The 22,295-nt window shown below is 43.8% G+C and overlaps 9 protein-coding genes and 1 long non-coding RNA gene across 18 annotated transcripts; 6 read left to right on the forward strand and 4 right to left on the reverse strand.

Moving 5' to 3' along the window:
- The first annotated feature begins 16 nt into the window (after nucleotides 1-16).
- On the forward strand, nucleotides 17-6,690 carry LOC108028296 (dual specificity protein kinase splA). 9 transcript variants are annotated; one of them, XM_050885796.1, is made up of 9 exons: nucleotides 2,338-2,360; nucleotides 2,796-3,572; nucleotides 3,809-4,293; nucleotides 4,456-4,553; nucleotides 4,614-4,831; nucleotides 4,904-5,088; nucleotides 5,148-5,243; nucleotides 5,315-5,405; nucleotides 5,467-6,690. In XM_050885796.1, the coding sequence occupies exons 1-9, from the start codon at nucleotides 2,344-2,346 to the stop codon at nucleotides 5,798-5,800; spliced, it is 2,301 nt and encodes a 766-aa protein (XP_050741753.1). In that variant the 5' UTR covers nucleotides 2,338-2,343; the 3' UTR covers nucleotides 5,801-6,690. The 9 variants fall into 9 exon arrangements, with proteins under 9 accessions (XP_043950643.1, XP_050741755.1, XP_050741754.1 ...); XM_017100015.2 differs by having other exon boundaries at nucleotides 2,339-2,360; nucleotides 4,611-4,831; nucleotides 5,470-6,690; XM_044094707.2 differs by having other exon boundaries at nucleotides 2,340-2,360; nucleotides 4,611-4,831.
- Nucleotides 6,596-8,017, reverse strand: LOC108028299 (kelch-like protein 40). The gene is made up of 3 exons (XM_017100022.3): nucleotides 7,764-8,017; nucleotides 7,610-7,700; nucleotides 6,596-7,553 (listed from the first exon to the last, which is right to left on the reverse strand). Exons 1-3 carry the CDS (start codon nucleotides 7,772-7,774, stop codon nucleotides 6,708-6,710), a joined length of 948 nt encoding a protein of 315 aa, XP_016955511.1. The 5' UTR covers nucleotides 7,775-8,017; the 3' UTR covers nucleotides 6,596-6,707.
- Nucleotides 8,018-8,574: 557 nt separating this feature from the next.
- LOC108028301 (superoxide dismutase [Cu-Zn]) lies at nucleotides 8,575-10,189 on the forward strand. Its single transcript, XM_017100024.3, has 2 exons — nucleotides 8,575-8,741; nucleotides 9,620-10,189. The coding sequence occupies exons 1-2, from the start codon at nucleotides 8,679-8,681 to the stop codon at nucleotides 10,013-10,015; spliced, it is 459 nt and encodes a 152-aa protein (XP_016955513.1). The 5' UTR covers nucleotides 8,575-8,678; the 3' UTR covers nucleotides 10,016-10,189.
- A 306-nt stretch (nucleotides 10,190-10,495) lies between these two features.
- Nucleotides 10,496-12,933, reverse strand: LOC108028297 (transmembrane protein 161B). The gene is made up of 7 exons (XM_017100019.3): nucleotides 12,770-12,933; nucleotides 12,210-12,584; nucleotides 11,798-12,093; nucleotides 11,480-11,737; nucleotides 11,233-11,407; nucleotides 10,900-11,169; nucleotides 10,496-10,848 (listed from the first exon to the last, which is right to left on the reverse strand). Exons 1-7 carry the CDS (start codon nucleotides 12,770-12,772, stop codon nucleotides 10,729-10,731), a joined length of 1,497 nt encoding a protein of 498 aa, XP_016955508.1. The 5' UTR covers nucleotides 12,773-12,933; the 3' UTR covers nucleotides 10,496-10,728.
- Nucleotides 12,934-13,133: 200 nt separating this feature from the next.
- LOC108028077 (uncharacterized) lies at nucleotides 13,134-14,054 on the forward strand. Its single transcript, XM_017099720.3, has 3 exons — nucleotides 13,134-13,353; nucleotides 13,411-13,533; nucleotides 13,689-14,054. The coding sequence occupies exons 1-3, from the start codon at nucleotides 13,207-13,209 to the stop codon at nucleotides 13,893-13,895; spliced, it is 477 nt and encodes a 158-aa protein (XP_016955209.1). The 5' UTR covers nucleotides 13,134-13,206; the 3' UTR covers nucleotides 13,896-14,054.
- Nucleotides 14,055-14,339: 285 nt separating this feature from the next.
- Nucleotides 14,340-14,859, reverse strand: LOC108027968 (pinin). Its single transcript, XM_017099593.3, has one exon. The coding sequence runs from the start codon at nucleotides 14,857-14,859 to the stop codon at nucleotides 14,368-14,370; it is 492 nt and encodes a 163-aa protein (XP_016955082.1). The 3' UTR covers nucleotides 14,340-14,367.
- A 1,478-nt stretch (nucleotides 14,860-16,337) lies between these two features.
- On the forward strand, nucleotides 16,338-16,999 carry LOC108028076 (pinin-like). Its single transcript, XM_017099716.3, has one exon. The coding sequence runs from the start codon at nucleotides 16,499-16,501 to the stop codon at nucleotides 16,988-16,990; it is 492 nt and encodes a 163-aa protein (XP_016955205.1). The 5' UTR covers nucleotides 16,338-16,498; the 3' UTR covers nucleotides 16,991-16,999.
- A 1,225-nt stretch (nucleotides 17,000-18,224) lies between these two features.
- On the forward strand, nucleotides 18,225-18,890 carry LOC108027969 (RNA-binding protein with serine-rich domain 1-like). Its single transcript, XM_017099594.2, has 2 exons — nucleotides 18,225-18,336; nucleotides 18,402-18,890. The coding sequence occupies exon 2, from the start codon at nucleotides 18,492-18,494 to the stop codon at nucleotides 18,819-18,821; it is 330 nt and encodes a 109-aa protein (XP_016955083.1). The 5' UTR covers nucleotides 18,225-18,336; nucleotides 18,402-18,491; the 3' UTR covers nucleotides 18,822-18,890.
- A 480-nt stretch (nucleotides 18,891-19,370) lies between these two features.
- LOC108028175 (uncharacterized) lies at nucleotides 19,371-20,218 on the forward strand. Its single transcript, XR_001768362.3, has 3 exons — nucleotides 19,371-19,557; nucleotides 19,614-19,944; nucleotides 20,009-20,218. It is a non-coding gene; the product is annotated as an uncharacterized LOC108028175 (long non-coding RNA).
- Nucleotides 19,805-22,271, reverse strand: LOC108028238 (Golgi-associated plant pathogenesis-related protein 1-like). The gene is made up of 5 exons (XM_044094922.2): nucleotides 22,136-22,271; nucleotides 21,949-22,086; nucleotides 21,574-21,896; nucleotides 21,441-21,511; nucleotides 19,805-19,952 (listed from the first exon to the last, which is right to left on the reverse strand). Exons 1-5 carry the CDS (start codon nucleotides 22,220-22,222, stop codon nucleotides 19,843-19,845), a joined length of 729 nt encoding a protein of 242 aa, XP_043950857.1. The 5' UTR covers nucleotides 22,223-22,271; the 3' UTR covers nucleotides 19,805-19,842.
- Nucleotides 22,272-22,295: the final 24 nt, after the last annotated feature.

Raw genomic sequence — 22,295 nt, forward strand, 5'->3', positions numbered from 1 at the left:
GCGTCGTTCGGACCGATCTCTTCTGCTTCTCCTTCACCGCGCTGAAGCAATAAGAATCGGGAAAACCGCATTAAAATCGCTGAAAAAGTGCACAAATCGGCTGTAAATTATTAACCAATTACTAGTGTTACGTTGATATCGAGAGATTTAACAAATCGCAACGGCCAAAGGTTTTTTCCAAGAAGGTACGCAAAAAAATAAAAATAAACAAGGCGAACAAAAAATAATATACACACACAAACACGCAGCGAAAAACGTGTTGTGTGCGAAAAAAAGACTGAAAAAAAAAAACAACAAAAACAGTTCGAGTTTGATAACCAACGGCGAAAATATAAACAGCGAAGGAGAGAGCGAGAATTAGTAGTAATAAAAATCAATAGCAAGTGAGCGGAAAAGCAAGCAGCTAAATGGCATATAAATAAATATTAAGTTTTTATTTTGGAACACGCTCACACAACGCACACACACACCGTGCGCACACACGGGCAGGCATAGGTGTGTGTATGGGTGGCCTCAAGTGTGTGTACATATTTTGATGTTAGGTGGGAAAAAAGCGGGCGGCAAGTTTACGCAATCGCCGAGCGAAAACCAAAGAGCAGCAGGCTTTAGCTATACGTCGTGAAAAGTGTGCTTTTGGTGTGTTTACAAAGAGACAAACAAGACATCCGTCGTCTGTATGTATGCGCAGGTGGAGTCGGTTGCTAGCTGAAAAATCAACGAGCGGCATTTTTTACGCATTTCCAATACGCCATCTGTGTGCGTGTGAGTCTGTGTGTATTTTGGTGTTTTTATTTATTTATTGTGCTTCTCTTTCGCCTTCTCCTCCGTCGTTTTGCCGTTACGAGTGACCCATCACACACACCCGTGCATATATGTATGTATGTAATCGCCAAATCTGATGTGGCTGTGTGCATTCGTGTGTTTATTTATATGGCCGTATGTATGGGCGTTTGTTTGCCTTTTGTTGTTCTCGTTAATTTTATTTTGGTTTCGTTTTGCATGTTTATGCATGCAAGCTCGATCGATTGATGGGGGAGCCATGTGGGGCCTGCCAGTGCGAGAGTTCTCAGCCCGACCGAGCGTGTGTGTGAGTGTGTGAGCTCCAGCGTGCGTGCGTGTGTTGGTGCCAAGTGGAGCCAAACAAGTCGGAGAGTGGAACAGTGTTGCCAACGCTCGTTTATAGCCGCATACAAAAAGTCGCCTGGCTCACGCCTCCCCCCTCCCCCAACTCCTTTCGCTCAGCGAAAAGTTTCGGTTGCCATGGAAGTCCCTCCGTCTGCGCTTATTTTCCCCCAAATCCCTGCGAGTAGGTTGAACTTGTGGCGAATTCCATTGTTATCCATTTGTTGCACAGGTGCACAGGCAAAGTGTTTCACAAGAATCAAAGTAGTGGTTGGATAGCTTAGGGTCACACAACCGTTGTTTACGTTCGGTCGGCATTTGCTTATCAAAGTCAATCAATTAATTACAAACAATTTATAACTTGTGTACCTTGTATGTATCTACAATGTACATAAATACATCTTACAAAAAATGTGACCGAATATTGTTCTTAATTTTATAAAAAAAAAAACGCTAAAAAAAGGAAAAAATTAATAATAAAAATAATAACACCGGACAACAATAAATAGCTACAAAGTCGCTCCTGGAAAAATAAGTAATCGAAAAAAGAAAGCTTTCGTATTGTCACTGGCTATAGGAGTGCAACTAATTAAGTTCTTATTTTTTACGCGACAATTACCCTTCAAGTGTCACATGGACTTAACCCTTGCAGCTTTTTTCCGCCTTGAATGATTTATTCGCTATTTGTGGCATGTAATCGCCTGTTGGCAACACTGGCCGCAAGCTCAGTTTGGAGAGGGGATACCGAATTGTGTGTGGAGTTGTGGAGAGGAGATTTTTCCATTCCCGGGAAAGCGAGGGAGAGCGCAAGCGTGAGCCTTTGCAGTTTGCCGCTCTCTCGGCTGCTTCGCTATGTACATACGTACACAGTTGTGTGTGTGTTTACTCACGTAGTGTCCGCCGCGTAGTAGTAGTAGTTGTGTTATTATTATTATTATTGTTGTTGCCCCAATCGGCGCTTGTTTTTGTTGCCGACCGAGGTGTGTACATAGGTGCGAGTGTATGTGCGGCTGCGGTAGCAAAACAGAGTAAAGCAAAAACCGAAACAGCCACGGAGTGCGTGTGTGTGTGTGTGTATATTTGGAAAATAATTTGTGGCTGACGAAAAGAAGAAACCTTGGGGCCAAAACGAAGAGGGGAAAGCGCGTGAAGAGCTGTAAAAGGGTAAAATTAGTGCATTAATGTACAAACAGTGTGCGAATAAAATAAATAAAGTTCTCGATGTGCAAAGTCAATAGGTAAAAGACCTTTCGCAGCATAACCACAGAGCAGTTGCATGCAAAATGGTTGTACACAAAAATAGACCATCAGGCAACTTAGTTAATCAATCTGGAACGTATATTGCAGGACACTTAAAAATACTTATTTTTATTTGAATTGAGTTTTTTTTTAAACACACGTGCATATATGTGTGTATATTTTGAAGCAAGGTTTTTGTACATTGTAGCGTAAACAAATTATGCAAATAAATTATAAGTGCAATTCGTAACTTGGATACTCCTGAATTAAGGTTCGAATATATAACTAATAAAATAATAATAGTAGGCGTGTGAAAACAGTCGGTGCATATCTTACTTACCAGTGATTACCTTAAGTACACACTAAATTTCATCATTATTTTACAATAAGCAACTCAAAGGCATTAATACCATCGATCCGTTTCCCCCTGCCAGGCAAACAACAACAGTAAGCGAGCATAGGACAAGTGGGATTTACCTTTCAATGGCCGCCACTACAACTACAACAACCACAACACTAGCAACAACCACCGGCAATAGCAGCAGCTCCAGCAACAACAACAACAGCATCGCCAGCAGCAACAACAACAACAACAACATTGTCACCGTGCACGCCGTACTGAACAACCCACCCACCAACATTGCAGGCGGTGGTGCAGCCGACGCCGCCACCGTTGCGATCGCCAAGGACATGTTGCAGCTGCACCATGGCGCGGCAGCGGCAGCAGCAGCGACAGCGGCGCTGAACAACAACAACAACAGCAACAGCAGCAACAACAACAACAGCAGCGGCAACAGCGCGGGGAGCAACAACAACAACTCCGATCAGCTGAGCAACAATTCAGCAAACCACCCACCTGCGACCAGTAGCACCACCGCCCCCGCCTCCTCCGCCGCCGCCTCCGCCAGCAGCACCACCCCCTCCGCCAATGCCTCATCGTCGACGTCGTCTCCGCCGCCATATGGAGAGCTGCGCTTCAACCAGGAGGTGCTGCCCATCACGGACGCCGTGACGGTAATCGGCCGCAACTCCTCCACATCGCTGGTCCACTTCAACGTGGCGGAGAACAACCTGGTCTCGCGCAAGCACTTCCAGGTGCTCTACGACGTGGAGCTGCGCGCCTTCTTTGTCCAGTGCCTCAGCAAGAACGGCATCTTCGTGGACGATTTCCTGCAGCGGCGCAACGTGGATCCACTTCGTTTGCCCCAGCGGTGAGTTGATAGAGGGACTAAGTGGGGAAAAAGAACAATTATATTTCGGTAAGAACTTAATACGCCACCCGCACGCTTTATCTCCTTTATCTGATGGATCTGGTTGTTTGTGATATTATGGAAAGGCGTGGAAAGAGGGAATAAGCATTAGAAAATGAAATGGAATACCTTAAAGGCAAATCTTTAGTACTTCAATATTTATCTCTAATCGATGTGTTTTTGCCTTCTCCACGCAGCTGCTACTTCCGCTTTCCCAGTACGGAGATTCGCATCGAGTTCGAGAGTTATGTGCCCGCCACTCCATCGGATGCAGCCGCCGGCCATTCGCCATCGCTGGTCGTGAGCGGGGGCGGAGTAGGCGGTGGTGGAGCCCAGGTCATCATTACACCGCCGCCGAGGGACGAACTGCACCAGCAGCAGCAGTTGCATCACCACCAGCAGCAGCAGCAGCAATTGCAGCAGATGCACCACCAGCCAGCGCACCACCTGCCGTTGCAGCAACAGCAGCAGCAGGCCCACCACCCACTCCCGCATGCACCACACCACCCGCTCCACCACACAGCCCTGCACCAGCAGCAACAGCGCAGTGGCAACATCGTCGTGGCCCCTCCAGCTGGGGCAGCTGCCCACCTAATCGCCGGCGAGGGACCCGGCATCTACTCTCCGCTCAAGATATCCATACCCAAGAAGGAGCAGAAGAGCCCCTACCTGTCACCAACTGGCAAGTGGAACTTCATCCTAAATACCACATGAAGAACCTGCAGGGCAAAAGTTGGAGTTGAATACACTAGCCAAACATTCGTGCTATTATATCCTCCAACTTGGAGCTCATTAGACAGCCTGTTTTCGTATATTAACCACACTTATTTGTTTGCCCTCGCAGGTACAATTAGCGCTGCCAACAGTTGTCCGGCTAGTCCACGTCAGGGTTTCATCCAGAACCAGCCCAACAATTACAACAACTACAGTAACAACAATACAGTGAGTACACTTTCCCGGACCGAGTTTGCCGAACTAATGAGCCGTTCGCATTTGCAGCAGGATCTGTTCCAGACTCCCTCCACAGCCAGCTACAATCACAATGAGAAGCCGCCGTACAGCTACGCCCAGCTGATCGTCCAGGCCATATCTGCCGCACCGGATAAGCAGCTAACGCTCTCGGGCATTTATTCGTTTATAGTCAAGCACTACCCCTACTACCGCAAGGAGACGAACAAGGGCTGGCAGAATTCCATACGTCATAATCTCAGTTTGAATAGGTAGGATTGCAAGCGCACTCACCTCACATCACCTTTGCGAAATCGACCTAAAACTTCGGCCCATCCTTGCAGGTATTTCATCAAGGTGGCCCGCTCCCAGGACGAACCCGGCAAGGGCTCCTTCTGGCGCATCGATCCGGACAGCGGCGCCAAGCTGATCGACCACAGCTACAAGAAGCGCCGCCAGCGGAGCAGCCAGGGCTTCCGTCCGCCATACGGGATGCCCCGCTCGGCGCCCGTCTCGCCCAGTCACATGGGTAAGTGGTGGTGGCCCAACATCTCATCATTATACTCTTATTGTTCTTATTGTTCGCAGACAACTCGCGAGAGAGTTCACCGCTGCAGGACATAGTGCTGCAATCTGCTCCGGGGTCTCCGGGGATGTCCCTAGAACAGCGAGCCGCTGATGCTGGTAAGTTGTTTCCTTATACACATTGATGTCAACAAATGTATCAAGGCATTAATCTCTTTCAAACCGTGCAGAAATAATCTACAACTCTCAAAATGCACACCAGCAACAGCAACACCAGCAGCAACAGCAGCAAACACTGTCAAGCAATTCCAATCAGTACAGGTGAGTGCAACGTGAAGCCCTTTATCTGGAGCTCACTTATAACTTGTGTTTTGGCCTCCAGCAGCGGTAGTCCTTACTACGTAACCAATCAAAACTCCGGCGTGGCCGCGCAACAATCGCAAGTTGAGGGAAGCGGCGCGAGTGGAGGTGGAGGCGGCGGAGTGGGAGCTCTGATTGCGCTGAAGAGGAACCATGTGATGGGCGGCGGGGCATCTCACTCGCTGCATCAGCAGCAGGCGGTGGCTCAACAGCAGCAGCAGCATTCAGAGATTATCTACGAGGAGTTGCCGACCGACTACAGTGGTCACATCGAGGCCAGCGAGGAGGAGTGCGTCACCACTGCCACCGATGCCACCGTGGCCAAGCGACCGAAGTACGTGTCCGAGGTGCTCTGATGCGTGCGTATCCAGAAGCACCGGCAGCAGAACAAGGGCAAATAGTGCGCCCCACGGGTGGAAACGATTAGAAAGCAAAACAAAAAGTATCTCCATCTTGTATATTGAATTTGCCAATCATAAACCTACCCATACCCCAAAACAAATCAAAGCAGAAAGCGAATCCAAACACAACACAGCATAAGCAACATGAGCGCACGCAAAGCTAGGCAACACGAAAGCAAATTGTATAAATTGATATGGGACATTTTACAAATAGCAACTGTGAGATTGTGTTTGAAATGTTGGCCATTCAAAACCGTTCAACGGCGGCAACTACATGGAAACTTTTCGAAATTCGAGACCCGATTCGAAGTTACGACTTAATCCCCACTAGATCTGACGAATTCAATATGCTCGATGACGCTACTCTCTAAGTAATATAATAAAATTTAAGTTTAAAGCAGAGGTAAAGCAGCAAACAAAGCAAAATTATCTAGATATATGCGATTGATTATTGTAATGATTGATGATTATGATGTTTAAGATGTTATAGCTATGTGACCGAATTGTACGAGAAGCGTGAGAATTGGGGAAAATCAAGTAACAAGCAACCAACCACACAAGTAACAAACAAACAGGCGAATGAATAATATTACCTATCTACATACCTTTACCTATATCGATTTAAATATAATATATATATATCTATATATATGAATATATATACAAACATTAAAATACAAACAAAAACAAAAATCATGAATTAATAAGTAATATCTACAAATTTACGGATACAATAACAATATATAAAGATTGAAATGATAGCACATTATTTCTTATTAATGAAGAAACTCCCATTTAAGTGTTTGGACAAATTGTGTATTAAAAATCAAAAATCAAATGTACAATTTCTTGTTTCAATTTACTACCTGGAGCCCTTTGAACAAGCTATTTTGTACATGAAATTGAACTTGTCCTCAAACGTCATCATTTTGGATTTTCCAGGGCCCTCAAAGAACTCTACAGCAGTCATTTTTGTATAGTCTATCAATCTCAAAACGTCGTGGACATACTCGCTATTGATCTTCTTTGACCTGGGGTCCAAGGGTATAGAGTTTGTGCCAGCAAAGTTTAGGTTTTCGATCTTGAACGGATTTGGGTTCGCATAGTCGAACGGTTTGGTGTCGTTAAGGCATGAAGAGCCTGGTGTTCTTTCTGCTTGAGTGGCGAGTCCGTGGAACTGCCATTTCATGAGATCACTTTGATTGAGCACAAACCCGTGAATGACCACATACTTCTCTATTATGTCGTAACGCCTTCTTTCTGACAAACAGCCCTTTATGGTGTTCAAGAACTCCCTGAACACATCTGAGCCCAGTTCGTAAAGCGTGTCAGGGATTGTTCCAATAATCTTCTGTCTTAGATAAAAGGAAATGTCGGTGGCTAGTTTGGGGTCGTTGACGTGGTGCGCATGCTCAAAGTACAGTAGCAAGTCCGCGCACAGCATGTTGGGGATCCTCCTCCTGATGATCTCGTCGCATTTCTGCTTTAGCGGTTCCACCATCCACATATTGGCGCACTCCTTCAGCTTGATGATGTCCGGGTTGCTGTAGCTGTCGAAACCCTTCACCTCGTAGCTGTATACATACTCCAGGAACTTTTCGAAAACGTCGCCAGTGACATTGGTGATGGTCACCTCTCCTTTTTCGCCCTCAGCGAAGCCCGGCTGGAAGGCGCGCTTGAAGAAATCCGAAGCCACACCCAGTATCACCTAAGCGTTTTACATTTATAAGGACATGCATGCGATCAGCTCGTTTCATCACCTACTTTGTGGCACCGGAAGGAGCGCGACCCGACAATCACACTGCAGTCGGCAAAGTCCTCCTCCTCCCTGACCTTCTTAAATGATTTGGCCAGCCTGGAAAGTAAGTTTAGACACGAGTGAGTGCGATAAAACTGTCATGTGGTGGTTATCACCCACCAAGGTTCCATTATCGAGAGTTTATTAAAACTGAACTCCGATTTAATGTGCGCAGTGCTGTTCAGCTTAGAATAGAATATTTAGAGAATATCGAACGGACCGCGTTAAGCAGTTTAATTTATTTGAAGACAGTTGCCTTGCAGCTAAGAGTACGACATTTTATTGCGTGGTTTCCCCTTTTCCTGCGAATTGAAATCCGCCGCAAGAATAGGAAGCTTCAAAATGAACCAGTGGTTCGCCCGGCAGCTGATTAGCTTTGAACTTGTAAAGAGCAGATTACACTACATGGTGCTTTGGTGTTTAAATAACGACGTGAAATCACATGAGTATTTTCAGTGCTGTGTGCGCTCTCTTATATCCTCTTCCCACTCATTTAAAACTAACCAAGCTCCTTCGAAAACTAAGTTATAAATCCCAAACAGTGTGTCCCGCTTCTGTTAAAATTCCACCTGTTCACTCGCTTGCACTCTATTAGTATCATTTTATTGTATGGAACAAACTTGAAGAACAGGTTTGTTCTGGAATTCACCAAATATTGTTTAGTACTCTTTTAAATGAAAGATTCAATCAATATATATGAAATACAAACCCATTCTTCCAAGTTATTCGTTTACTTGCTACTAAAGGTGTGTGATAAAGAATCGAAAAAGAAATGGGACAAACTTCCCAATTTTTATAAATTCATAAACCGAAAACGGGGCATATGAAAATGCATGATATAGAGCTTTAACAAACCTGTTTCGAAATAATTCCTGAGTTCCGTTTTGCATAAACACAGCAACAGTAAGTGATCACACTGAAGCCCTGGTTACCTGGTCTTTCGACCTCCCCCTGCGACGGTCACACTGTACGAGATACCTTAAAGGAGTTTGCAACTTTTTTCGTCGTCGTCTTGATAAATAATCAATTGTCGAAATGGTCAAAGCCGTCTGCGTAATCAATGGCGATGCCAAGGGCACTGTTTTCTTCGAGCAGCAGGTAAGAGTCGACTGCATTTTGGGATATTCGCCTCGAGAACGCGAAGGAAAAACAGTGGTTCTAAAGGTCGAATTGCCGGCATCCCCGCAGGGCCCCTCTTCCAATTCCACATACTGCTTAAAATGCTTTCGAGCATTTCAATTAGCTCAGATTGCGAATTTCGCACAGTCACCTAACAAATGCAGAATTATATAAGTCCAACAACGACGCGCACATGCGTGCGCTCAAGTACTTACAGCATGGCTCAAGAAAATAGCATTGGGTGTAATTGGGCTCGGACGGGCTCGGGTAACGGTATGCAGCACTGCTCAGGCTCTCACAGCAAGGGTCAAGAAAATAGCATCAGAGATACTGTAAGGGTTTCACAGCACCATAACATAGCTTCCCATACAATATTAATTCATATTTAGCTTGGAACGCTTGAAATAGATTTTACCATTCATTAATGCTCGTGTATTGATTAAAATAATTTATGAAATAATTATAAACAAAAAATATTTTGACCTCGAACCAGAGATCTGAATAATTGTACCCGCAGAAAGCAAGAGAAAAGCACATCAGTTTGAAGCAAGTGTCAGAGATAACGAATAGGATTACAAATGAGTGCCTACGGATTAGGTGTACCCCTGTGGGGTATTGTATTACATAGAAAGGTTATTAAGTGTTTAAGCCTGCCAAACTAATATTTAGAAGTTTCTAGAACAGCCAAACACTGTTACTTTGGAGGTTGGATCGAATGTAGTTATCATTGGAGGACAAGAATTTGAGTGCTTCTGTTTGGACTTGTCATGATTTAACACAACTTGTGGCGTTATCAGGGACCAGCCTTATCTTGTGCGTTGGACTAATTGCACCCACTCCCTTTGTCCCTCCCACAGAGCAGCGAGACGCCCGTGACGGTCACCGGTGAGGTGTGCGGTCTGGCCAAGGGCCTGCACGGATTCCACGTACACGAGTTCGGGGACAACACCAACGGCTGCATGTCGTCCGGACCGCACTTCAATCCCTACGGCAAGGAGCACGGAGCTCCCGCCGACGAGAACCGTCACCTGGGAGACCTGGGCAACATCGAGGCCACCGGCGACTGTCCCACCAAGGTCAACATCACCGACTCGAAGATCACGCTGTTCGGCGCCGACAGCATCATCGGGCGCACCGTTGTGGTCCACGCCGATGCCGATGATCTCGGCCAGGGTGGCCACGAGCTGAGCAAGTCCACGGGAAACGCAGGTGCCCGCATTGGCTGCGGCGTCATCGGCATTGCCAAGGCCTAAGCGATAATCTATTCCGAATTCGGCCCCTGTGCTGAACTACTCTATTTAGCACTACCCCCTGGAAATATGCAAACGATATACTTCTAAATACACATAGCCTGTGGTCTGTTAGGTTAATAAGCAACCTTTGAGGTTCAATAAATTGGTGTTTTCAAATCGGCCTATAACCAAGAAGAGTTGTTTTTCTTTTTAAAAGTCTAGAGAATTCATTTTGAACTGGTTGCTTCGATTTCTGATAAAAGTGATCAAGTCCAGAGGCTTAGAGTTGGACCTTGGGGCTTCCTGAACTAATCATTTAAATATTAAACTGACAAAGGAATCAAATTCTAAAGTCAGTCAGCTTAGGAAGATTATTTGGCTCAAAACATAATGCTAAGCCAAACTATTTGTAATAAAATTAGTTATCGAATCAAAAAACTAAAGTAGCTCACTAAAAATCACGATGAGCTACTTATTTGTTTAAGTTTTTGATAACATAAATTATCAGTTCTAGATTATTTTTATTTACTTTGGTTACTCTCAGGGCAGCCTGGTTAAAAGTCTTTGTTACACACAAACAATGAGTAAAGTAGTATTATTTACAAAACATGGTGAGAGCCAAGGTATTCGCCAGATGAGTAGAAAACAATATTAATTGCATGTGCGACACAATTAGACTACATAAGAACAAAGTTCTACTACTACAAGGATTTCAGGTGTGTCTTTAAATGGCCTTAGGTCTGGTTGAAGTATGACTGGTAGACAATGCCCAGGGATGAAGTGGCGAACAACGTAAAGTAGCTCCACCAGGTGGCGAAGCCCAGAAAGCCCTTGTACACCTCCGTGGAGAATACCTGAAAACATCAGTGGTTAGGAAGGGTTGTAACAGGCAGAGGAGTCCTTACGTTTTTGAGGCTGCTGAAGGAAGCCTGCAGAGATTGCGCCGACTCGAGGATATTGAAATCGCCATCTCCCTGGGACACGACACCACCAGCTCCAGCTGGCTCCACTTCGCTGGCCGCACACTCGTGCTGCAGGATGCCGCTTTCCCGGAAAATTCCCGCCCAACTAAGGCCGCCCAGACTCTTGTACATAAGCGTGAGATAAAGGCACAGAATCAATGGGGCAGCAAATTGCAGCGTCACAACACACAGATAGTAGAAGATCGACGATATCTGCAAAGGAGAAAATGGAAGGATGAGTTCCTTGACCAGTTCACTGCAATTGTTCTGCCTCACCTTCTGCTTGAACTCAACATTGGTGATCCGACCGGCCTCCTTGCGCAGATCCAGGATCTTGTCGTGGGCGAGATTCAGGTACGACTGCAGATATATGGGCATCAGGGCAAAGCGCACGACCACCACCAGAATCACCAACAGCAGGCGAAGGGTCTCGAAGGCATGGGGCTTCAATCTGCAGAAAAGAAAGGGAATGCTCCGAGATATAATTTCAAAGGAAACGTAGGGAGCAGTAGTTGCTGCTTACAGTGGCTGTTGCATTCCCTGGAACACGCGCACCGTCAAGTAGTCGCGGCTAATGGGCCGTATCCACAGGATGACCAGGATGAAGGGCAGCACGAAGCTGAGATTGAGGAGCATTTGCAGCAGCCTATTACCGCGGCAGTACTTCAGCGAGTCCCAGTGCATCTTGGCCATCCGCAGGCCGGGGAAGGTGAACAGCGAGCCGAGAATGCCACAGCCCATGGCCAAAAAGAACTTGACCACGATCTTGGAGGCGGGACCACTGCAACGATAAAATAAAGTCTAAGCACACAACTCAGGGCTATTGGGTGGGCAAACTTACGACGATTGCAGACCCTGCTCGGTGAGGAACTTGGAAGCACTGGCATTAAAGCTGGCATAAGCATCCTCCAGTCCCGTCTCCAGAATGCGCTCGTCCACGATCAGCACGATCATGGCCACCAGCAAGTAGACCAGGCAGGCTACAATCACCATCGATCGCTCGCCGATTGACTCCTCGCTTTGAAAGTAGAGCACCGTGAGCGAGGAGAGCAGCTTTAGGGCAAAGAAGATGACTAGCAGGCACCACACCATGCTGAGGTTGATCTCCTGGCGCAGCGGGTAGTAGAAGTGGAAGAGCTGTGGGCGAGAAAACAGGAGGTAATAGTTATATTATGTGAGAAATGGTACATCCTGGATGCTGAAGACAACCACACTTCTGCAGGGGCGTAATATTTGTATAGATCTATGCTTACCTCAGAGACCACGTAGACGATGCCAGTGTAGACGCTGAAGTCCAGCAGCCACTGGTATTCGGTGAAGTATCGCAGGTGGATCACATCCCTCTCGAGGACCGGCGACGTCAGCAGCTCCACCTCAATGCTGCGCGGTATGTGGAACTGTCCAGAGCCTCCAGTTCCCGAGCCATTGGCCTGCTTGTTACGGCCACCCTTCGGCGGCTTCTCCTTGGGCACTCCGCCACGGAATCGCAGCTCGTCGTCGGTGGGATGCAGGTAGCGGTGCAGACCAGTGCGGCAGAGGATCCACTTGGCGAAGGAGTAGTGCGGACTCAGCTTTTGGATGACGCTGACCATCACCAGGGTGATGACCAACTGGGCGCCCAGCACAGCCTGCCAGGGGGATAGGAAGAAAATCAAACATCAGCACATGTCGTGGCTATTTTTGGGGCCCTGCGCTCCGGTCTATTTTTGGTCCATTATTACGACGGACTCCTCATTTTCCGGGCAAGCCGGTTCGCTTGCACAGCTTTTCCCTCTTATAGGCAGCTCTTTTCACTTATCTTCACTCAACTCACCATCGCTTCCTATTGCCTTGGACCCGTGAAAGTTTCTGAAGTTACAGCTCGTGTTAATTCCAGCGCTAATTAATTCATCATTGTTAATTAAGAGCGGAAATCTCTAACCATTTTCTTTAAAAATTTTATTTTGTGGGCAGTGTGACCGTTTGACGGATTCCGCGGAACGCCACAGAAAAGTGTGGATAACTTTTCGATAGGCAAATTGGCGGGAATTCAAATGTTGGATCAGGTTTTGCAATTTTTTTTAAAAAAGTAATTACCTTTAATTAATTTTCACATTTAATTTCATTTGTAATATTAATATAACATATAAATAGCACTTTTTGAATCTCTGACATTTTTTCAAGAACTTTTTAACAACCTTTTTTTGCTTTTAGTTTCCAATTCGAACTTTTGAGTTACTCCAAAATTCCAGTAAAATCAAGCACCAAAAAATGTCGAAAGGTAATCAGCCAAACTTCAGCAAGACCTGGGATCTCGGAAAGTGGAACTCGCGGGACATTAAGCACTACAGCTCCATATCACGCATCCAAAAGCAGCTTCGCATTGGCAACTGGGAATATCTCTGCCAACATCCGGAGGTAGCTATATTTGAGCCTGTTTCTAATTTTAACATTCTTCTTCCCTGGGCTCTTCAGATTCGTGCTATAATACGGGTAATCCTGCACCAGGCTCTCAATGCAAAGCCAAAACCAGAAAATCTCCGAAAGTTTGTGGCCGAATTATTCAACTGCGGAAGGAACCCGTTGCTGGTGCCTATGGTAAGGCAAACCTAGTCGCCCTACATACACTAAAGAAACTAAACTAAGAAATCGAATAACATAATAAAAATAACATTAACAATCACAAGCCAGTCCTAAAAACCAAATACTAAAAGTAAAGTTTGAGCCCCACTTAACGATGTCTGTTTGCATAGATAAACACCCAGTTGAAGTACGTTAAGGATCAGCTGCAACGGGGCCGCTGGAGTCAGTTTGATGCTGAGATGCTCTTCATGGAGAGTCCTTCGACACACTCGCTGCTCTCAACGGCCTCCGAGGACGGCAATGTCCATCCCGTCCTTACGTATGCCCTTGTGTTTAAGAAACCCGACGAGTGTGGCATCGATAAGCCCCCATTCTAGAGACCCCAATATGTGTGAGTCCTATCATAATTTGGTAACGTGAGCCGAGTCAGTTGAGCATATATGTATAAATTTGTGTAGGATTATATAGAAAACAGAATTAGGAACCATAATATAATAAAATTACCATATCAATTTAATACAAAATTTAATACAAAATTTTAATTCAAAGGGAGAAAAACGTTTTTTGCAGTAAAATTTATTTTTAATAGTGAAATAGCTTTCAAAAAGCATTATTACGAGTATGGACTTTACTATTTGGTTACCGACTTTCAAGATGGACTCGTACTCTAATACTCTGCGACCCGCACATTGTCAGGATCGAAAGCAGATATGAGGATCTTAGACAAATCAATTAGGAATACGGAATACCTAAGAACATTGGTGCCCTAAAAGAAAGTACTGAATATGTTTCTGAGGTCACACTTTATTTTTCAGTGAAAATCGTACACATTGGTCAGGATCAGGATCTTTAGTAGCGGGCGAAGCGGCGACCGACTCGGCGCTCACGTACGCGGATGCGCCTCACGACACGGCCGCCATCATCATCGCCACCGCGTTCCCTGCGGCGCCTCCCTGCTCCACCTCGTCGGATGATGATGATCCTCCTCCTGCGGTGCCTGCGCCGATGCTTCTTGGTCGCCTCGGTGGTGGTCGTGGTGGTGGAGGCCGCAGTGGTGGTGGTTGTGGTGGTCGTGGTGGAGCTGGAGGAGGGGCTGCTGGAGGAGGGGTCGCTGCTGGAGGGGCTGCTGGAGCTGGGGTCGCTGCTGGAGGGGCTGCTGGAGCTGGGGTCGCTGCTAGAGGGGCTGCTGGAGCTGGGGTCTGCCTGCGATGACAGGACAACCAGAGTGGCCAGGACGACCAGGGATAGCGCAAGAACAGGGCGCATGTCGACTTCTCTTGGGGCTTGGCTTTGGCCTATGATTCTACCATCCAATGGACCAACTATATATAGCTGGCGCATCTGGAGTTCATATCACCGCCAGCTATCCCGTTGTTTGCAGACCAAATATGTAACCTGCTCAGGGTTTTTCCAGATCTGGATAGTTTTGTGATCAAAGCTTTCTTTCCTCTGTTGTCGTGGTTATTGTTATAATACAGTAGGCGTAGAATATCTGTTTAAATAGGCTTAGGAGACAAATGACGACAAAGAGACATTAATTCATTTTGTGAAATCAAAGCTTGTTTTTGGTATGTTTATAATCAGAACTCTAAACAAAAATCCAAAAATATTCCGTTCCGTTTTGAAAAAAAACCTACATTTACTATTGTGCCAATATTGCGCCAATCAATTTAATAGAACTTTAATTTGTCCTAAATAAAAGCTTAAATTATGTATATTTTCCCCTTTCATTACCAAAAACTTAACAATCCTTTTGTAAACGCACAAGAAACCCAAAAATTCGAGCTCTTAGCTTCTGTCCTTTCTTTGTAAATCATCAGTCGGAGAAAGAAGGTTATATTATTTTCTTGGGGTTCCTTCGAATTGCAAATAATTTGTAAAGGCTTCTTAGTTTTTCTAGTCTATACATAAGTATGCTAAAACCAATAAGAACTTACATTGCGTTTGGAATTATTCAAATCTCCCATTACCGAGGACATCTTGGAGATGTGCAGCGAAGCGACTGTTCTCAGGAACGTCGATTCATTTTTTTGCATATAACTTTTTAATGCATAGTTCGACTTTGATTTCGATTTTTAGCATGAAGATAGATAGTAACACCCTGTAAAAAACTGCCGCTGTCCCAGAATTAACACGAGCTCAAGAACCTGCACGCCAATACCCAAATTTATAGCTTTAATAAATTGCGAGATTTCAGTGTTCAGACGGACGGTCGAACAGAAACAGCTAGATCGCCTAGGCTAGTGATCCTGATTAAGAAAATATATATCTACCTATTATATATTTTTCGAAGTAGCCTAAAATTGGGTATTAAAAAAAATTGTTACTCATGATAGTAAAAGAATTTATCTGTTTTAATTGTTTGTTATAGTGAATTCGAATAAGTTAATTTATCCCCTATTTATCCCTGTTACTTGGTATAGTAAAAGGGTATACTAGATTCGTCGGAAAGTATATTACAGGCAAAAGGAAGCGTTTCCCCGTAAAGTGTAAATATTCTTGATCAGGATCACTAACCGAGTTGATCTAGCCATGACCATATAACGCAGAAATTTCTTACGCGCACACTTTTTAATATTTTGGAAATATTTTAATGAGATTGTCTTCCACTGCTTTAGCTTAGTAACGGCTAACTAATAGTCGATTTAATCAACTATTTACAATAGTAAGTGTGGAGTCCTTTTCAAAATTGTCAATCAAAAATGTCTGGTTCGATGTAAGGCGTTCAGTTAAAAAAATGTATATACCAAAACTAACTTAGCTTTAAAGAAACGAAAAGATAAATAATGTCCCTTAGACGTCATTTGTCTCCTAAGCCTATTTAAACAGATATTCTACGCCTACTGTATTATAACAATAACCACGACAACAGAGGAAAGAAAGCTTTGATCACAAAACTATCCAGATCTGGAAAAACCCTGAGCAGGTTACATATTTGGTCTGCAAACAACGGGATAGCTGGCGGTGATATGAACTCCAGATGCGCCAGCTATATATAGTTGGTCCATTGGATGGTAGAATCATAGGCCAATGCCAAGCCCCAAGAGAAGTCGACATGCGTCCTGTTCTTGCGCTATCCCTGGTCGTCCTGGCCACTCTGGTTGTCCTGTCATCGCAGGCAGACCCCAGCTCCAGCAGCCCCTCTAGCAGCGACCCCAGCTCCAGCAGCCCCTCCAGCAGCGACCCCAGCTCCAGCAGCCCCTCCAGCAGCGACCCCTCCTCCAGCAGCCCCTCCTCCAGCTCCACCACGACCACCACAACCACCACCACTGCGGCCTCCACCACCACGACCACCACCGAGGCGACCAAGAAGCATCGGCGCAGGCACCGCAGGAGGAGGATCATCATCATCCGACGAGGTGGAGCAGGGAGGCGCCGCAGGGAACGCGGTGGCGATGATGATGGCGGCCGTGTCGTGAGGCGCATCCGCGTACGTGAGCGCCGAGTTGGTCGCCGCTTCGCCCGCTACTAAAGATCCTGATCCTGGCCAATGTGTACGATTTTCACTGAAAAATAAAGTGTGACCTCAGAAACATATTCAGTACTTTCTTTTAGGTATGCCGTATTCCGGGCTCTATTACGACTTTAAATAGTAGCTTTTATAAATATAAAAGTTTGTAGTCGATTTGTCCAGGATCCTTCAAAAACAGGCAATGTGAATATTTGTCTTCAAAAATGTTGTTTTATGAAGAATTCTAGAGAAATTTCAATACACCTTTTCACTTTTTTTACTCCGAATGAGAACCTCGACATGGTTTTCGAAGGCTTCAACTGCGCCATTTGGCGACAAAAATAGTTAAGCACGGGATTATTGTAATATATAAAAAAGTAATTCAAGTAAAGGTAATGATACCACTCAGAATTGACCATCCGACGTTGCTTAAGCGTTAGCTTAAGTCGCGACCTGTGGCGATCTACTATAAGAATCGAGGGCGTTTAATAACTACTAGTCCATGTTTAAAACTAAATTAGAATTGGATAACAACATTTTTAAATATTTGATTTTGTTCACAGTTCTTGCTACTGCTTTGGGTATGAATTTTAGTTACATCGCTGTAAGAATGGCATTTCTATCTTCTTAACGACACGTATGAAGTGAGATTAGGGGTAATTCTCCACGTGAACATTGTGGAATGAATAATTTTGGGCGGTGTATGGGCGTGGCATGTTTGCGTATCAACCTGGCGCTGCGCTCAAACCTAAGGAATCTAAATCTTAAACCCCAATTCCTTGTCTTTGGTGGTTTTCAATATATCAGCGTTCCATCTTATGATTTTTTGAAGACTGTGGGCGGTTTGTGGAATAGGAATTCACGGAGAACGTATATTTCAGTTTCCTCTAGCATAGTTTTGGGCGGATCGAAAGCGTCAAGAAATCCTAAACTTAAGTCTGAACCCTCTAGTTCTTATAGTTTCCGAGATCACTAAAATGCTGGCACCTTAAGAGGTCTCTTTATCCTGTAGACTTATATATTTAAACTTGTATTGAGAATAACTTAATTAGTTACATTTTTATGTTCTTAGTTTAACTAACTAACTTAACTACTTATAGCTTTATTCAAGTGTAACAGAATAATCCTAACGTAAAGACTAAATAAATAGCCATAACTTGTGGTACATTTTGTAGAAGCTTGTACATATTTGCATAACTGAGTGCTAAGCTAACATTCCGACTGCTACTGCTTGGTGTTAAAATTTAACAATAGAATGCCAGCCAATATCTGGATAGAAAAGAAAACAAAATTTCTAATTAAACAATCCAACAATAAAACGCTTACTTGGCCCAAAAGTCAAACACGCCAGTGCTGGAATAGGAAAAGTTAGTGCCGTGCCTGTTATTTTTAATGTCAAATAAGAAATCTTAAAATTTTCCACTCTTTTGAGGCAATTCACCTGCTGAGGCCTATAAAAGGAGCGGGAGTTATGTGAGCGGAACACACTTCCTCCGGTACCTGGAATCGAAAGACCTACAAAATGAGGCTCCTTCTCGTACTTACGGTCCTCGTGGTGGCCATCTTCCTGTCCTCCGTGCACTCCGTTCACTCCGCCTCCTCCGACTCCGATTCATCCGACAACTCCGATTCATCCGACGTTTCCAACGCATCCTCGGGATCGGATGAATCTGACACCTCCAGTGCTAGCGGCTCCAGCGAGGAAGCAGCCACGACGACCACCACCACGACCACCACCACCGCCACACCCGCCCCCAAGACCCACAGGATTCATCACCGACGACACAGACGCCGCATCATCAGGAGAATCATCCGGAGGCGAGAAGGCGAGAGAAGACGTCGCCGTGGTTAAACCAAACAAGTGGTTTAATACTTTGACAAAGGGCAGAGCACAGACAGTACAGTGTATGATCATTTTGCATACCAATTTCGACGGTCAAATAAAAGCATTTCACTTTTTCAATGGAATATAAATAGATTCTTATGTTCATTAAAAGTATTAAAGCTGAATGATTGGTCAGGTTGTGCATGCAGATTCTAGGGATTCTTGCGCAGGGCAAGTTTATTTCAGTGCAGGCAACGCTTATAAGCAATTATGGAAAATGTAGAAATTAATTCGGTTTTGGATATCTATTAAGTGACCTACAAAATCGTATCTACCTGTGAGGCTCTTACATTTTTGAAGATTTTGTTACAATGTGTATAGAATTTGATTATATTTATCAGTCTGCCGAGAATCGCAATACTATTTTAATTGTGTAGTTAGTTAGATAGTAAAAAAACTTTTAGAAGTGAATTTTAAATTGGTAAACAGAGTAACGGGTATCTGATAGTCGAGGCACTATGTGCGAGTCAACAATTTTAGTTAAATTAACATGTATTTCAGTAGCCAGAGAAGTAAGTGTAACACTATTAAACCCTTGATATGAGTGTCAAAAAAGCAACAACCAGAAAATAAATATTTTAAAATTTGCTAGATACAAAATTATTTAGTTTCCCTTAAATTAAAAACATGTTTCGGTGTTTATTCATCACAATTAATTGTTTTTATGTACTCAGTTCCCTTTTGTTTTTTGGTTCACCGCAAGGTAATTTTGCAAAAACATTTCATTAATAAAACATTCATTTGTGCTATTTCCGTTAGCGGAAGGACGTCCGTTTCACGCCTACTTCGTGTCATTCATCATTGTTCTTCTGTGGCCTATTTTTCACATTGTAATAATAGTTCTGGTTTTCTGTAAAGACGTAACTATTTGAACATCGAAATATTCCTAGCAAGTCAGTAATGTTGTTGCAGCGGTATTTGACAATGTTGAGTTGGATCACCTTCGCTTGGTTGGCTGCATCTCACGTAATTGCATTGTATCTTTTGCTCAACGCCAACGGAGCTGTCCTTTGGTACGACTTCTTGGGTTCGCAATGGATCGACTCATATGAGTGGTGGCTATCCATGGCCTGGGTAGTCGCGGTATATAGTAAGCACCTAAAAATGTACAAACATGTTAGCATCCCTTCCTAATCCCTACATCCATGATGCAGATGCGGCGCTTGCAAGTTTTGTGCTTCAGCTGTGTTATGTCAGCAATTACGATGCATTGGAATACATCATAGACGCCCCTGTTTGAAAGTTCAGGAGGTACAAACTTATGCGGAGCTTCGGAAAATAGACAGATAAACTAATTTATAAGATACTTTTTGTGTAAAAAATGTAATCGAAGAAAATATAGCTTGAGCTTTAATGTCCTTGCATCTTAAGCTTCGGAAAAAAGACGGATAAACTATTTATAAGATACTTCTTGTGTAAAAAATGTAATCGAAGAAAATGTAGCTTGAGCTTTAATGTCCTTGCATCTTAAGCTTCGGAAAAAGGCGCATAAACTTTTTATAAGATACTTCTTGTGTAAAAAATGTAATCGAAGAAAATAAAGCTTGAGCTTTAATGTCTTTGCATCTTAAGTTCCGAATCTAGTTTTTACTCTTAAGTAGTTTTGTCTACTTCGTGAGCTCCTTGAGAAAGAAAGATAAAGTTCTAGACAATTTAAGAAGTGTTGTACAGTAGAATTCGAACAAAAATGTGAAAGTGAAAACGGGAACGGGGGCCTTGATCGAGAAGACAATTTAAGAGCAAAGTGTTGCTCAAAGAGTTTTCCTTTGTGTTTATATATATGCAAAATAAGACATTGTCTCAACCCTTTTGTTTCTTGAAACTCCGGTAGACAGTATGTTTTAGTCTCAGTTAGGCAATATGTACAATACGGTGGGTCGATTTGTAGAGGGCCGAAAAACTGTCAATTATTATGGGGGACCCTAATCTTTAAAGGAGTTTTATCCTTATCCTTCGTCTGCCAACATCGCCTAGAACTTCTTAAAGATACTTTTTTCCCACACGATTTTCAGGCACCCAAAATCGACACACCCTAATGCACACGATATAAAAGAACAAACAGAAAACAAGACTGCTTATTTAGTCTTGACATTGGCTAACTTTCTGTTTTTGGATCGACCTATAATTAGAAGTTTATGTGGCGAAAGAATCGATTGCTTAAGGATTACGAAAAGGAAAATCCGTGCGATTTGCGGGATTTGTGGGGTGCGTATAGGTCTCTGGACCACTTGTCCGCCCGCTTTCACAAGGTGCCAGCAGGGCAAAACAATTTATAAGTTAAAGCTACATTTGTGGAGAGGCTCGAAGGTGTTTTATTCCGATTACGGTTATTAGGAGTACCATTATTACCTAGTAGAAGGCACAGATTACACAATCAAGAGTATCAGACCGGTAAGTTTGCTAATAGCGAACATCGCAAGTATATTTTATTGGCATAACACTAGAATCTACACAGTAATGGTAACCAATGTGCGAGTGCTGAACACCAGAGCAATACAGCAAATGTGTAAGACTTCCCCCTGCAAGCCCTTGACGTAGTAGTAGTACTTTCGCTTGCTGTACGCCTAACTCTAGGTGGTACGTTACCTTTATACTGGCCGTACACATTGCCGGGTGGAGAATACCTAACCACCAATATTTTTCTTCCATTTGCAGTCCTGTGAAATAAATCAAATGAAATAAGTTGATTCGGAGACATTGGGCATTAAAGCGCACTTACTCGGGGTTTTTCGGAGCTATACCCACTCCCATTTCTTTTGATGACCTCCATACCATTGCAGTATATTTGTCAATAAATGATTTTTCTGATTCCAAGTCAAAGTGTTCAAACTGATAGCCGTATTGTCCCCTTTCATACCAATAGCCAACACAAGATTTAGATTTAAACTCGCAAATATTTTCTGTATAACTGACTTTCTTTATATCCGATGAAGGATAAGCTGTGTGATCCTCAGCATCATCACCTTCATCAATTTCTCCCAAGGAAACTTCTTTTATGTCCTCGAATAAATTTTGATCTGGGATTTTCAATGTAGCTAGATGCTTAAGGAAAAGACTATTTAGTTTGTAACAAAAAATTGAATATTTTGCTTACTTTCGCATATTCTTCGCAATCTTCACTCAGCTTTTTAGACAAGGATAATTTTGGCATACCCTCCACTTTCCTGTATTCGTTGTGCTCTTTCAGAACAGTTTCCGCTGTCACAACATCGCCCAAGCAAATGCAGTTGAGCTGACGAAGAGGATTTTTTGAAGTGCTCAAGACTTTGGTTTTGTCTTACCTTAAAAACAGCCAAAAGCAGAACGACGATTTTGTACGAATACATTTCTGTATGTAATAAAACGTAATTTTTGAAATGTGCCTGCATGAAATGAAATATCTTAAAGGGCTGCTGTATATGTTATTTACAAATTTTTACATCACATGACTACTAATAAAAC

Source organism: Drosophila biarmipes, chromosome 3L, assembly GCF_025231255.1.
Source record: "Drosophila biarmipes strain raj3 chromosome 3L, RU_DBia_V1.1, whole genome shotgun sequence".
Classification (NCBI taxonomy): Eukaryota; Metazoa; Arthropoda; class Insecta; order Diptera; family Drosophilidae; genus Drosophila; species Drosophila biarmipes.

Coding starts and splice junctions, on each gene's coding strand:
- LOC108028296 (XM_050885795.1), top strand. Junction 3,573..3,808: donor CCACTTCGTTTGCCCCAGCG/GTGAGTTGATAG, acceptor TTCTCCACGCAG/CTGCTACTTCCGCTTTCCCA. Junction 5,244..5,314: donor ACAGCGAGCCGCTGATGCTG/GTAAGTTGTTTC, acceptor CAAACCGTGCAG/AAATAATCTACAACTCTCAA.
- LOC108027968 (XM_017099593.3), bottom strand. CDS start 14,859: ATGCGCCAGCTATATATAGTTGGTCCATTGGATGGTAGAATCATAGGC.
- LOC108028299 (XM_017100022.3), bottom strand. Junction 7,554..7,609: donor GCTCCTTCCGGTGCCACAAA/GTAGGTGATGAA, acceptor TAAAACGCTTAG/GTGATACTGGGTGTGGCTTC.
- LOC108028301 (XM_017100024.3), top strand. CDS start 8,679: ATGGTCAAAGCCGTCTGCGTAATCAATGGCGATGCCAAGGGCACTGTT. Junction 8,742..9,619: donor CTGTTTTCTTCGAGCAGCAG/GTAAGAGTCGAC, acceptor TCCCTCCCACAG/AGCAGCGAGACGCCCGTGAC.
- LOC108027969 (XM_017099594.2), top strand. CDS start 18,492: ATGAGGCTCCTTCTCGTACTTACGGTCCTCGTGGTGGCCATCTTCCTG.
- LOC108028238 (XM_044094922.2), bottom strand. CDS start 22,222: ATGCAGGCACATTTCAAAAATTACGTTTTATTACATACAGAAATGTAT. Junction 22,087..22,135: donor TGCTTTTGGCTGTTTTTAAG/GTAAGACAAAAC, acceptor CCTCTTCGTCAG/CTCAACTGCATTTGCTTGGG. Junction 19,953..21,440: donor TGTGTACGGCCAGTATAAAG/GTAACGTACCAC, acceptor GTACATTTTTAG/GTGCTTACTATATACCGCGA.
- LOC108028297 (XM_017100019.3), bottom strand. Junction 12,094..12,209: donor TCGTCTACGTGGTCTCTGAG/GTAAGCATAGAT, acceptor TCTCGCCCACAG/CTCTTCCACTTCTACTACCC. Junction 10,849..10,899: donor CCTTCAGCAGCCTCAAAAAC/GTAAGGACTCCT, acceptor TGATGTTTTCAG/GTATTCTCCACGGAGGTGTA.
- LOC108028076 (XM_017099716.3), top strand. CDS start 16,499: ATGCGCCAGCTATATATAGTTGGTCCATTGGATGGTAGAATCATAGGC.
- LOC108028077 (XM_017099720.3), top strand. CDS start 13,207: ATGTCGAAAGGTAATCAGCCAAACTTCAGCAAGACCTGGGATCTCGGA. Junction 13,354..13,410: donor ATCTCTGCCAACATCCGGAG/GTAGCTATATTT, acceptor TGGGCTCTTCAG/ATTCGTGCTATAATACGGGT. Junction 13,534..13,688: donor ACCCGTTGCTGGTGCCTATG/GTAAGGCAAACC, acceptor CTGTTTGCATAG/ATAAACACCCAGTTGAAGTA.